At 55.2% G+C, this 14,155-nt stretch overlaps 2 protein-coding genes across 3 annotated transcripts in view; both read left to right on the top strand.

Annotated features, from left to right (window-relative positions):
• The window catches only part of EDA (ectodysplasin A), a 59,510-nt gene extending 52,734 nt beyond the window's left edge, over positions 1-6,776 (top strand). The window contains exons 4-8 of one of the 2 annotated variants that reach the window (XM_030228906.2): positions 556-735; positions 1,543-1,577; positions 1,680-1,731; positions 4,023-4,147; positions 5,520-6,776. In XM_030228906.2, the coding sequence (XP_030084766.2) occupies positions 556-735; positions 1,543-1,577; positions 1,680-1,731; positions 4,023-4,147; positions 5,520-5,771 (644 nt within the window). In that variant the 3' untranslated portion in view covers positions 5,772-6,776. Of the gene's footprint in view, positions 1-555; positions 736-1,542; positions 1,578-1,679; positions 1,732-4,022; positions 4,154-5,519 lie in introns of both variants that reach the window. The other variant, XM_030228905.2, reaches the window with a different exon arrangement.
• A 95-nt stretch (positions 6,777-6,871) lies between these two features.
• LOC103816563 (transforming growth factor beta activator LRRC32-like) lies at positions 6,872-13,223 on the top strand. Its single transcript, XM_009090556.4, has 2 exons — positions 6,872-10,676; positions 11,219-13,223. Exons 1-2 carry the CDS (start codon positions 10,572-10,574, stop codon positions 13,154-13,156), a joined length of 2,043 nt encoding a protein of 680 aa, XP_009088804.4. The 5' UTR covers positions 6,872-10,571; the 3' UTR covers positions 13,157-13,223.
• Positions 13,224-14,155: the final 932 nt, after the last annotated feature.

Below are 14,155 nucleotides of genomic sequence, written 5' to 3'. Positions count from 1 at the left end.
AGCAATGCTGGGGAAGAGCTTGAGCTCAGCTCTGAACTGCCCTCTGGAGGAGACCAAGACATGGGGATCATCTCCCAGTCCTAATCCTGTGCAACAGGTAGGAAAGATTATCCCTGTTTTCCATCAAAACTCAGCAAACACAGCAACTCCAGTGTGGTTTATGTGAACCCACCCATGGCTGGGTGCATTGGAATGTGCTGTGGGAACATCCTGACTGCATCCAGAGATCATCCCAGGTCCATAGGGATGGGATCAGCCCCAGGGCATGAGACTTGAGGACTGACCCCCATGCCCCAGTGTCACCAGAGCTGTGGGAAGAGCCCCTGAGCCTCCATCCCTTGAAAGGCCCGGGAGAGTTCCTGTACCTTGTTTCAGTGTAATTCCCAACAGGAGGGAGCCTGCAGTGTGGGGACCTGGTCCTGCCCTGCTGGCAGCGTTGTCCTCGTGGTGTGGAGCCGTAGGATACCCACCCCGGCTGTCCTGAGCCAGGAATGATCCATCCCCACCCTCCCATTTCCTGCAGCCTCAGGTGATGCCTGTCCTTGTGTTTTCCAGGGAAAAAGGCTGGTCCTCCAGGGCCCAATGGTCCCCAAGGGCCTCCGGGGCCTCCCGGGCCGCAGGGTCCCCCCGGCATTCCCGGCATCCCCGGGATTCCTGGCACGACCGTCATGGGCCCGCCCGGCCCCCCTGGCCCGCCGGGCCCTCAGGGACCCCCCGGCGTGCAGGGCCCCTCAGGTAAGGATCCATCCATGCCCTCTGCTCTGGGCTGGGCAGCGGGAATGCCGGAAATGTCACCGGAGTGTCCCGATGCCATGGCACCAGGGCCTGGAGCAGGACTAGGGTGTCGTGGGCCGTGTGGGACAAGGCTTGGAGCAGCCTATGGAAGGGGTCCCTGCCATGGCAGGGGTGGAACTCATGGGCTTTAAGGTTCCTTCCAAACCCAAACCATGCTGGATTTCTGGGATTCCTTGCCTCTGAATGGCCAGGAGCAGCAGGAGCCCCTCAGCTCCGTGCTGTGCTGCCACAGGTATCTCCTCCCTAATTAGGATTTGGCTCCCAGGGCAGGGAGATGGAATGGATGACCTGCAGAGGGAAACCTGGCATCTTGGCGGCCAAGAGGTTTTATTCTTGCTGTGGATCAGGGAATGGGTTGTGCAGTTTGTCCTTCTAGAGGAAACCTGTTGAATAATAAAGAATTTTGACGGAAATTTCAGAAATGGCTGGACAGAAATACCAGGAATAAACTAGGGAAATGTAGGATGGATCTTTTCCTTATGTGTTTTTAAATATTTTTTAATATTTAATATGTATGTTTTATATATTTTAATATTACCTGCACCCCATATCCCTCCTCCTGTTAAAACAGAGGTTTAGTGGTTATTATGGAATAAGAAAAGTGATTTATGTGGGGCTTCAGTGTTAATTTGGGATAAAAAATTATTTATAAGGGCGTTTAAGGATTATTTTGGGATAAAATAAGTTTTATATATGGGATTTTTCACTCAATCTTCCTCCTCAATGATGTGGAATTGCCTTTTGCAGGTGCGACAGACAAGGCCAGCTCCAGAGACATCCAGGTGGGTTGATCTTTCCATGGAAAAACCCAGCTTTGGGGGACATTTTTGTGGACTGGCACAGTGCTTCCCATTAATCCTTAATCCCTGTGCTCTCCCTTGCAGCCAGCTGTGGTCCATCTCCAAGGCCAAGGCTCAGCAATCCAAGTGAAGAATGGTAAGGATCTCTTGATAATTGTGGGTACTGGGAAGAGCCCCTCCTGCACCCCTAGAATTCCTGGATCCCAGTCCATCCCATGACACAGCTCCAAGATGTCCCTGCCCTCCAATACCCCTGCCCAGACTCCCCAGAAGAGTCTTGTGTGGAGTCTCCATCTCCATTTCCCCTGAGCTCCTGTTTATCTCCCAGATTATCCCTGCCCTGCACACCCCAGTAATTCTATCCCACTGAATCTCCCTCTCCCTGACCTCCAGGTACATCTTGTGCCTCCCCAGCCCCTCCATGACCAGACCTTCCCCCCCCCCATTCTATTTTAAGCCCTCAGTGGATCCTTGTTCTGTCTCTTCCTCATTTGCCCATTTTCCTCCGGCTTCCCAGGAATTTAAAGCAGGGTAGACCCAGTGGTGAGAGGACACAGAGGTGTTGTCCAGCCACCAGCTCTTCCAGGGATCCCCTGAGCACCTCTGTCCCCACCAACAGCCTTTAATCCCAGATCCTGTCGAGCCACTTCCCATCCACAGGCAGCTCCTTGCTCTCCTCCTTCTCCTTCCCAGATCCCCATCCAAATTCTCCTCAAGTTCCTGCTCTCCCTGCCAACAGCTGGGGCTCATTCATCACCTCCTGCCTCCCTGCTCTGGCTGTGCTGGAGAGGAGCTGGCTTGTCCCCTCCCTGAGTCCCCACGTGCAGCTCCCCAGGGACCACATCCATCCGTCCTTTCCCCAGTCCCAGACTGGGAGGGACTCCCGAGGGTGGAGGCAGCAGGAAGGGGCTGCAGGATCCCTGTCCATGAATTCCTGCCTCTCACGTGGGATGGGGAGGGCTGGCCACTGATTCTGTGGGAAGGCAGCTTTCCCTGTGAGCAGTGGCAGCTGGAATTTCTCATGGACAGGGATTTGTGCTTGCAGCTCCCCAGAATTAAAAGGAAACCGCCCATTCCCAGGAACAATGTGAGGGAAAAGCTGCTGTTTGCTTACGTTCAGAAAGCAATTATCCCTTCATTACTGGGGATGGTGAGGGTTTCCAGAGGGAACGCTGCTCTCTAAGAGCGGGAATGCCCTGTGAGTGTCCTCCCCTGCTGCTCAGGAACAATCCAGAGCTGGGAGCCAGGAATGCTGTCCAGCTGCCAGCCTGGCGAGCTCCAGCTGATGCACAGAATATTCTGAGTTGGAAGGAACCCACAAGGATCATCGAGTCCAGCTCTTAAGTAAAAGGCCCATCCAGCAGGGAGAGTCAGATGGAGACTGGGAGGAAAAGAGTGGGATTTGACAAACTGAGGCACCTACAGAGATTGGCTCAGTTTGGGATTTGTAGCAAAGTCTGTCCCTAGGTTATCCCAGTAATCCCAAAGGACTGGGTCGTGGATCCATAAATCCCTGTCTTGAGGGACCCCAGTTAGGGATTACTGTGTTGTAAGATATGATGCAATTTCCTAATTTGTTGTTAATTCTGGCTTTTAAAAACCTTAGGAGTTGTAAAGACAAAGGTTTTGTTATAATTATCCCAATTACAAAGTCAGGAATGGTGAAGTCAAGGAATACCAGAATTAAAATCAATCATGTGACCCAAAGCTGGCCTCCATTTGCCTGGAGAAGAGAAAGGTCCAGGGAGCCCCTTCCAGTGCCTAAAGGGACTCCAAGAGAGCTGGAGAAGGATTTTGGACAAGGGCCTGGAGTGACAGGACAAGAAGGAATGGTTTTAAGCTGAAGGAAGGTAGATTTAGGTGGGAGATTGGGAAGAAATTCTTCCCTGTGAGGGTGAAGAGGCCCTGGCACAGAGTGCTCAGAGAAGCTGTGGCTGCCCCTGGATCCCTGGAAGTGTCCAGGGCCAGGTTGGAGGGGGCTTGGGGCAACCTGGGCTAGTGGAAGGTGTCCTTGCCCATGGCAGAGGGTGGAATGGGATGAGTTTTAAGGTCCCTTCCCACCCAAACCATTCCATGATGGTTCTCTGGTGCCTGTTCCCATGGACACAGTAGGGAATAGGGCTAAAACAAGCTCAGCTGCAGGGTCAGGAGGAGGCAGGTCCGTGTCCAGCCCTGGGATGAGCAGAGCACAACAGGCCCTGTGCTGGGTTTTGAGGTGGGGGACACAGAGGGTTGAAGGGACAGGTGACCCCAGAAGCCATGGTGTGCTCAGAGCTAGAGAGGAGTCCCTGCTCCCACTCCCTGGTGTGTAATCCTGGGATCCCCCTGTGAATTCCCTGCTCCCCGAGGTGCTGTGACTGTGTTTGTGTTGCTCCTGCGCTTTTCCTCCTGACGGGTACTGAGTGACCGCCGTTTTCTCATACTGAGATCTTTCAGGTGGAGTCCTCAATGACTGGTCTCGCATCACTCTGAACCCCAAGGTGTTTAAGCTGCATGCCCGCAGTGGGGAGCTGGAGGTACTGGTGGACGGCACATACTTCATCTATAGTCAGGTAGAAGTGAGTACGGTCCTAGGCTAACTCCTCCTATTCTTGTGTTCCGGTGGAAGCCTTGCATGAACCACGAGAGGGCTCCAGACAACAGCCAAATGCCAGCAGCTTGTGTTCGGCTCAGGAGGGGTGTGGGGAGGAGTGTCACACCCCTGTCAACGCCAGGACACCGCCCGCCAGGGATTAGTCACTGAAAGCACACCCCGCACCCTCCAGTCCCGGGTTATCCCTCCATTTATCCATGTCCTGAACCTTCCAGATCTCCTGCAGGCAGGACGCTGGGCTCAGTGCTTTATAAGACCTGAACAACAGTCGTTTGTGGTTATTTTGGAGCTGTGTCACTCAGGAAGCACAGGACTCCCAGCCCAGGTGGTTTGGCCAGATTCCAGCCCAGGTGACTCGGTTTGCCTCCCCCTGCTCTGGGTAGCTCGTCCCCAGAACCAGCTCTGGGATGAAGTGGGCCATGGATGTCGGGTGCTCTTCCATGGAATTGGTGACACGTGTCCAGTTTGGATGGGGACAGAAAATATAACTCCACATGGCCCAAAGTATAATTGTTTCCCAACTGCTTGATGCTGATTTTTGGCCACAGTGTTGGGCTACTGAAACCTCATCATTTGTGGTCCATCAAGGACAAAAAAGGGATTCAGTGTTCAGGCAGCTCCTGCCTCCAAAAGGGCTGGATTTCCTTTCTCAGGAAGAAGCAGCTCTCTGAGACTGACTTCTCCTTGGACAGGTCTTCTTCCTGCAGCTCTTTGGAATCAGAGTGTGGGAGAGGGTTAAGTGAGGACAAGTAGAGTCACAGAGCCTTGGAAGAAGTCAGGGAGTTCAGTCAATAGAAGCACTGTGAGGTGATTTCCTTCCAAGCTGTGGAGGTTGGGAGAGCCTTTTCCCTGTAATAGCTCATGCCTGTGCAAGCACCAAGTCCAGTTACCCAGGAGGCAGCTCCCAGGCAACCTTAGGGCAGTTCTGATGTCACCACTAAAGGAGGCTCCTGGCACCAGGAAGCAGGACTGGCCAGGTAAGTGTAAGAGGCCTTCAGTCGAATGTGTGTGTCTGTGTGTGGGGTGAGAAGCTGTTGTAGCACTCAGGGGGTCCTGCATGGCTCTGTGCAGGTGTGTCACTTCCCTGGAATAAGCAGGACAGTAGCTCAGCCTTAGGCATACGGATTCAGGGGTTTTTGCATGCTTGGGTCAGTCTGAAGCAGAATAAAAGAGGTTCCTGGTTGGTTTGGGGCTCTCCCTGCCTCGCACAAGTCACCTGTGAGTGCAGGTGTTGGGGCCAGGAGGGGCTGCACTCACCCCCAGGACGCTGCACTTGCTCCCCACACCCCAATCCCCTCCCTGACACCTTTCTCCTCCCTGCTTCACATCAGGTCTACTACATCAACTTCACCGATTTTGCCAGCTACGAGGTGGTGGTGGACGAGAAGCCCTTTCTGCAGTGCACTCGGAGCATCGAGACCGGCAAGACCAACTTCAACACCTGCTACACGGCCGGGGTGTGCCTGCTCAAGGCCAGGCAGAAGATTGCTGTGAAGATGGTCCACGCTGACATCTCCATCAACATGAGCAAGCACACGACTTTCTTTGGGGCCATCCGCCTGGGAGATGCACCCGCGTCCTAGAGAGGAACTTGGCGTGGCCAAGGACGTCCACGGAACTGCCCAGTGCTGCTGTTCATAAAGCGTATCAGTATTTCAGGGGTTCTGTAATCCGGCCATAAAGGAAACTGATCCAGAGCTATTTATTCCTATATGTGAATGCAGGAAGCACAATTGTCCTCTGTGACTCGCGGGGAGACTCGGATCAAACCAAAAAGCTGGTGGGGAGAGCGTTGTGATGAGGAAAGGCTGTTGGGTGTGCCTTGTCTCAGTATTTCAAGTATTACTGCACTGATACTCTGCTCTGTGACCTTCACACGAGGCTTGCTGGGAGAGCTGGGGGCTCTGCTCCGATGTCGGCACTGGCAAGAGCATCCCAGGCAGGAGGGAGCAGGAGGACACGGACTCCTGTCCCAAAATCCCAGCCAGGCTCCTGCATGTGCATGCTAACCACAGCCAGGAAGGAGATTCTGGCTTCCTGCCTTCCCAGGGGAGCTGGTGGGGCTGGGGGGCGAGGGGAGGTGTGTGAGACAGGGTCAGTGGTGTTTACATTCATCCTCAGGAGGAGGAGGAAAAGTGCCTCAACCTAGAGCTTGGAAGCAAAAGCAGGAAGTGCGAGAGGAAGAGGAATAACTAGAGCAGGCTTAGCAGATAGGAAACTGCCTCCACATTCCAGAAAACACCAAATCCCAAAGAAAACGCCGATTCCCGGGTCCAGGCCTCTGCTCCTTTCAGCTCCTGCCCTTACCCCAGAGGTAACCTTGCCCCAGCAGGGGCTGCCTTCAAGTACTGCTGCTGTTACAGCAAGTTGGGTTGGGGGTGTTTTGGTTTTGGTTTTTTTTTTGTTTTGTTTTGTTTGGGTTTTTTTTGGGGGTGGGAGGGAGGTTTGTTTTGTTCTTTTTAATTAATATTTTGCAAACCAGAACACATTTCTACAGGCTTCACCGAGCCACGTAGAGCAGCCACAAGTACTTGTGACAACACTCGGAGGAAGTTTGTTATGTTTAAGAATAAAATATTCAAACAGGAGATTTTTTTTTTTCTGTTTTAATAGCAACTGTCCTGCTTTTAGATGTGGTTTTTAGCCTTTCCCCCCCACCCCTTTCCTTTTGGCACTTTTCTACCTAAAATAAGTGGTGATGGAGACTTTAGCTAAGGAAAAAAAATGGGATTTTAAAATCCGGTCCAGCATGAAGTCACCACTTTTTCTTTTCTCTGAGCCCTGCTGAGTCTAGTCATAACTTGATTTCTGGTGACTAATAGAGAAGCTGGGACACTATTGTTTCTTTTGGCTTCTTGAGCAACTCTGTCCCGTTACCTCCCCTCAGCTGGGGAGACCTAAAGCCATAAGATGCTCTGAGCCATAAGAGGCACAAATTGCTCTGTTGTCTCAGCGGTTGGCTCACACTTGCTCAGCTTGGTTGGGGTTTTGTTTCTCTGTGTTTCTTTCCAGAGTCTGTTTGTGCTTTCAAGAGGGGAGGGAAGTTGCAGCTTGTGTAGAAACAGGACAAATCCCGAAGTGATATCTTCAGCCTGGAGCAGGGAAGGTTTTGGGGACCTCAGTGCCTCAAGGGGCTCCGGGAGAGCTGGAAAGGGGCTTTGCACAAGGGCCTGGAGTGGCAGGACAAGGGGGAATGGCTCCCTACTGCCATAGGGCAGGGATAGATGGGATATTGGGAAGGAATCCTTCCCTGTGATGGTGCTGATGTATTGGCACAGGGTGCCCAGAGAAGCTGTGGCTGCCCCTGGATCTCTGGCAGTGTCCAAGGCCAGGTTGGATGAGGCTTGGAGCAGCCTGGGCTAGTGGAAGCTGTCCCTGCCTATGGCTGGGTGTGGAACTGTTTGATCCATAAGATCATCCTCCCAGGCCAGTCGTGTGATTCCATGCTCTTGGTGCTGGCTCCATGCAGAGGTGGCTCATGGTCACCTGCAGGGTGTGGGAGGGACGTGTCCCAGCGCTGTGCTGTGGCCACAGAGGGTCCGCCCTGCCTGGAGCATTCCTGGCTCCAGCCCTAGCGAGTGATGTCCCTTGCCAAGTGTTGCAGTTATTGGGAGACAGAAATTCCTCTGGGCAGCGGCGTTGGCTGCGGCCTCGCTATTCACAGGAGCCGTGCACTTCGGGAAACAACTGCGTGACAAATGGGCTGCTCTGGCTTTTTAGTGGCTTCTCCTCCCTTCAGCCTCGACATGTGGGACGGGCAAGAGCCTTGGGGGCTCTTCACTGGGCTTTGTGGTTTTCTTTCCTTTCAAATGGATTAAGAGGGACATGTTCCTGTGACAAAAATGAAGCGGGACAACTGTGTGCAGTGAGAACATGAAGCAAATCGTTAACAGGATTGCTTTAGAACAGGCCTGAGCAGCAAGGCTGGGGGCAGCCATAAATAACAGGGGGTTGGGAGAGCCGGGGATGGAGTTTGCATTCCTTGTCCCCCACTGGCAGGATCTGGGATGTGCTCCATGGCTGTGGGCAGGGGGAGAATCCCTTTGCTCTCTAAAAGGCTGGAGATTTGCTGTCCCCTGTAGTGTGTGCTCGGGATGTTGGAGGAGAGCAGGAGAGAGCAATTCCTGCATGGAAGTTCTTCCTGGTGTGTGCTTGGGGTGCAGGAGGGAGCAATTCCTTCATGGAATGTGTTAGCAGGCTTTTTTTAGTACTCACACTAACCAAAGTGTCAGTTGGAGACGTGGACTTGGAGCTGGCTGCAGATGGCCTTGGCAAATACAGCTCTTTCCTGCTCTTGTTGTTCCCAGTGGGATGTCCCTCCCCAGCCACACCAGGAGCTCCCATGGGAGGTCTGTATGGCCACAGCAGAGAGTTGGCTGTGCTTTGTGAGGGGACAGCTCCATCCTTCAGGGGTGGGAGAGGCATGGTCCCCTTGATGGGATCAGGAGTCACCTTTCCAATGCCTTGGAACTGCAGGAAAGGAAGGGCAGATCCCATGGACTTGGATAACCAGGCATCCTTCTGCTCCCAAACAGCCAGGCTGGAGCCCATCACCCACAGCAGGGATGTGACCTGGGCAGGTGGTTCTGTCCCCGCTTCCTCCACACCTCAGTCCTGCTGCTCATTCCTCACATCCTTTGGAGACTGCTCCCACAAAAGCCTTGGAGGGAGCAGGGACCTTCCCCAACAGATCCTGCTGGAGCCCTGGTGCCAGCATGGAGGGCAGGAAGGCCAAGAAGCACAGGGGAGCTGTTTCAGAGCAGATCTCTCCCTGCTCAGGCCGTATGGTTCTCTCTGCCTTTATCACAATCCAAGAACAGCCTCTCGGGTGTTTGCCGGGTCTGATCCACACCCGGTGCTCCCGCCAAGGGAGTTCACAGCCTTGGGATGCAAATGCCCAGGGATTCTCTGCAGAAGTCCCTGATCCAAATCAGGGACTTTTCAGCTGCTGACAGGGGCTGTGTCACCGTGCAGAGCCATGTCCAGCAGTTGGGGTGCAGGGGGACAGGCTGGGCTTCCCCGGGCGGGGCAGGGCCGGTTGTGCCGGTTCTGCTTCTGGGAGGGCCCGGCCCGGGGGTCATCCAGAGGTCGGTGTTTCCCTGGCAGGAGCTCACATCTGCCCAGATGTGCTGTTTGCTCGCTGCTGCCTCCAGCTCCGGCACCGCGGGGCATCAGCCCAAAACGCTGTCCCTGGTCTGTCACCGCTCTTCTGCCTGGCCTGGATGCCGGGGACACCCGGCCAGCTCAAGGCTGAGTCACATCCTGAGGTGACAAAGTGTCCCCCAGCACCGCGACTGTCAGAGGGTGAGGGGTAACTCAGTTGTGTAACTCTGTGTGTGTGTGTGTGTATAGATATATAGAGATAAATAATCTTATTTATTTATGTATTTTATGTCTATATACTATTTTTTTACTGCCTGACACCTCCAGGATTAGAGCATGAGCTCTGTGGCTGAAACTCCACATCCTTGGACAACATTTCAGTAGCCTGAGTTGCTCCTTCACATGCAGTTAGCCGCATTGAGCCAAAAAACCCCCAAACTGTGAATTTTGGAGAGTGCCCCGTGAAGCGTGAGGGGCGTGTCCCCAAGGAGTGTGTCAGCACTAGGTGGCACAAGGACACGGAGATACCATCACAAAAAAATGTCCCTGCGGGTGGGGCAGAGCTCCGGGCGCACAGATCCCACCTGGAGCTGCCGCAGGGACAGTTCCCTTCTGTTCCTGCCCTGGGCCAGGAGGTGACCCGGCAGCCCAGGTGGGGACACGGCGTGTGACAGCGGGGAGCCCAGGGCTCCGCAGAGCCCTGGGAAGGGAGAGGAGGATTCCAGTTCTGCACATCCCGCTGGGAAGGGGCGGTGAGCCCTGGGAAGCTGTTTCCTGAGAGAGAGGCAGAGTTGCCTCGGCTGGGCTGCACTGGGATGGGGAAGGACTGGCACTGCCCGGGTGTGACAGTCAGGTGATCCCACAGCCAGGAGCTGTCCCTGGCTCAGGATGGCTGCAGAGCCCTCGCCAGCTGCCCCTGGTGTCCCGGGAGCTGGCACATCCTGTCCCTGGCACAGGGAAACTCCCCCAAACCCTCTCAGCTTTCCTACGTGCCACCTCTGCCTCCTAGCCATTGATATCACAGCGGGTCCAGCCGGTCACCTGAGCTCCCTCCTCCCCATCCTGCCGTTTCTCTTTCCCTTCCCTGTGGCTTTGTGCCGTTTTTCCCCCTCTGCGAGCTGATGTCTTTCTTTTCCCACTTCCGTAGCTACGAACACCCACATGCCTTATCTCCTTCCCCCATCCCATCCTGAAGCCTATTTATACAGAGCCTGGCTCCTGCCCAGCCTGCCAGCGACGCCGCAGGAGCAGGACGGGGCTGGCAGCGCCCGCAGCCCAACATGCTCTGGGCTGCACGGGGATGTTTCCTGCTCTGCCTGCTCCCGTCCATCCTCAGAGCCCGGGCTAGCCCCGAGACCAGGCCCAGCTCCCCACTCTGCCAGCAGGTAAGGCTGTTTTCCAAGGAGCACCTGGGCTGGGATGGCTCCAGCAGCGTGGCTGGGGCTGCCAGCATCGCCCTGGGTCTCCTCCCTATGGCTCTCACCTCCCTCCAGCCTCCATTTCTTTAACTTTCCCAGCTTTTCCTCAGTTTTCCTGCCTTGGAGCTGGTTTCCTCTGAGGTGGTCCCTGGCATCCAGCTGCTCCCACATCCCTGTTATGCCTGAGGTGCTCAGAGGATGGAGTGCAGGGATTCCAGTGAGGCAGCTGGGAGTCTGAATGGAGATCAGCAGGTTTCTGTCTCCCCAGAAAAAAATCAGCTGCTCCTCATCCAGGTTCCCAACTCCAGAGGAAAGCAGAGTGAGAGGAAAGGTGGAGCCTACACAGCACCCTTCCTCTGCCTAGACAGAGATGCTCTGGACCAGCTGGGCTTGGGAAGGGGGAGCAGTCCTCGTTCCCACTTCTCATGCCCATCTTGGACAGCAGCTGGCTTGCCTGGAGCCGTGGTTTGTAGCCCCCCCTAATTCACAGCTCTCCTGTCTCTCCACAGAGCCCCACGAAGGTGTCTTGCAAAGGAGTTGGCCTGCAGAAATTTCCCAAGGAGCTTGGCCAAGGAATTAAGTACCTTGAACTCTCCAACAACTTCATCCAAAACCTGTCAGGCAGCAACATGCCAGGATTTGGGCAGCTGGAGTACCTGGATGTGTGCTTCAACCAGCTGGAATCCGTGTCAGCCTCCGCCCTGGCTGAGCTGCCTCGGCTGCGCTCGCTCCTCCTGGGGTCGAACCACCTGGACCGGAATTATTTGGCTAACGGGGAAGCTTTCCATCTGCTCAGGAATATAGAGGTCCTGGACCTGTCTGTGAATAACCTGGAGAGCCACATGGCCAGCTGGTACATCAGCAACCTCACCAGCCTGAGGGTGCTGGATCTCTCCGGGAACACGATGACCAAGCTGCTGGCAGGGACCTTCCAGAACTCACCGCAGCTGCGCCAGCTCGACCTCAGCAACAACTACATCATGGAGATCCAGGAGGGAGCTTTTGAGCCTCTGGAAGAGCTGGAGGTGCTGAACTTGGCTTTGAATTCCCTCCACTGTATCTCTGGCTTCAGCCTCACGCAGCTGCGAGTTTTAAACCTCAGCCACAATGCCCTGGAGCTCTTCTCTGAGAAGGAGGGAGCGGAGCCCTACCTGCTCCGAGTGCTCGACTTGAGCCATAACAGACTCCTCTCTTTCCCAGAGCTCCCCAGAGCCCATGATCTCACACACTTAAACCTCTCCAATAACCTCATTGCTTCCCTGCTCCCAGGCTCCCCCCATCCCAGGGAGTTTGTCCTGCCCTACAAGGAGATGCAGAGGTTCAACAGGACCGTGCGTCCCGTGGCTGCTCTGACACACATGGCTGACCTGGATCTCAGCAATAACCGCCTGGAGCTGTTCCCATTTTCCTTCTTCCACAGCCTGGGCTCCCTGCACAGCCTCAGCCTGGCAAGGAACTGCCTCCAGGACATGGCCAGGGAGTCTGTCACCAATGGCACAGAGCTGTCTGTGCGCTCGCTGGACCTCCACAGCAATGCCCTCCATGTGCTGCCACGGTGGTTCTTCGATTCCCTGCCTCACCTGGAATCCATGGATCTGGGCTCCAACAGCCTCCAGCCTTGTGAGAGCCAGGGGAGTGACCAGGGAAGTGATTTCCAAGGGGATTCTCATACATCAGCCACTGGAGACACCTGCACCCCCTTCTACAATGTGCCTCACTTGAAGCACCTGAGCCTGTCCAAGAACAACATCTCCAGGCTGCAGCCCCACGCCTTCAATGGGACCCCACTGCTCTCCCTGGACCTGTCAGGAAACAGAGACTTATCCATGCCCACAGGAGCACTGGCAGGGTTGGAGCTGTCCCTGCAGGAGCTCTCTCTGAGGGACAACCAGATGGACGAGGCAGCACTGCCCTGCCTGGGCACACTCCGAGTGTTGGACCTGTCAGGCAACCACCTGAGCCTGCTGCCCCCAGGGCTTTCCTGCTCCCCACTGCAGAGCCTGGACGTTCGGAATAACAACCTGCAGGCCTTGGGAGCAGTCAGGAGCTGGTCCCACAGCCTGAGAGCCGTGTCTGTTGCTGGGAACCCCTGGAACTGCTGCTCGCTGAGCTGGCTGGACATGCTGCATGCGGCTGGCGTGGCTGTGCCGGACCTGAGCCAGACCCGCTGCCTCTTCCAGGAGCACGGCCGGAATATCTCAGCCAGGATCACCGGCACTCCCCGGTGGATTTGTCCCCAGCCGGAGGGCACTGTCTCCCTGGCTCTGCTGGTGGCCCTGATGGGCCTTTTCCTCCTCGGTGCCTGGGTTTTCTGCCTCCTGAGGAAAGGGCCGAAGGCTCCGGGATGTGTGGGACTTGAGAGCAACAGGGTGGGAGTGTCCCAGCCCCATCCCAAAGGACAGGGACCAGCTGAGGAGAGGCCACCTGACAGCATCACCAAAGTGTAGCCCAGGGCTGCAGCCATCGGTCAGAACTCTAATTATTATTAATAATATTAATATTAATAATATTATTGTGGTTGAAGTCTCGCTGGTGCCTGTGTGATTTGTGAACCCAGTGACAGGAGTGTGGTGGGTGCTGGGCTCTGAACCACCTCCCCTTCTCCAGGAGGGACATTCCCCCGTCCTCTCTGACCCCTGCCAAAAACTAAACATGGAATTTGGGGTGCCATCACACATTCCCATCTTTCAGCACAGGAAACCAAGCCCTGGGCTGGCTGCACTGAGCACCCCCCTTCCTCCACATCACACTCAGCTGGATGGGAATTGTCTCCATTGGGGCCACCTGGCTGTTTCCCAGCTAGCCCAGCAGCCCCTTTAAAAAGGTTTAATAGCTCTGCAAACACCCTGCTGCTGCTCCTGGAGCATTCCCTAATGCAGAAGATGCAGGAGGGAATGAGAACGGTGCTTGGTGGTGGCTCACAGTGCCAGGGTGGGGAGGAGGTTTCTGTGGGACCCTGCCCACCTTTCTGCTGCCTCTCCTTGCTGCGGATACTGTGAGGAATTCCACCCTGTCCTCACCCACTGGGATAGTGGGAATGGGAGAAGTGGGGCTCTGTGCTGTCCCTGGCTCACACAAGACGTCCCACCCTCAGTGCCAGGACCCTCGATGTGACGATGGCAGAGACAGCTGGTCCCAGCATGAGGTAAGTGCTGCTCAAGTCATGGTTCTGGGTAGATTTGGCACCCTCTGAGCACCCCCCAAAGCCAGGGATGATCCAGGGGCTCAGACCCCAGTTCAGCAAGGCAGCAGGAGGAGGTGTTGAGTGGGATTGTCACTGTGTGGTGGTGTCCGTCTCTCCCTTGAGTGACCTGTCCAGCTTTCCAGGGCAGAGTGGAAGCACCTGAAGGGCTGGGCCAGCTCCAGGAAATACAAAACTGAGGCTGCAGTGAAACCTTTAACATTTCACATCAATTCGGTTCCACCTTGGAAGTCCCCAGCTGAGC

Source organism: Serinus canaria, chromosome 4A (genome assembly GCF_022539315.1).
Source record: "Serinus canaria isolate serCan28SL12 chromosome 4A, serCan2020, whole genome shotgun sequence".
Lineage (NCBI taxonomy): Eukaryota > Metazoa > Chordata > Aves > Passeriformes > Fringillidae > Serinus > Serinus canaria.
The sequence above is the reverse complement of the archived record's forward strand: the minus strand, read 5'-3'. Positions and strand labels throughout refer to the sequence as shown.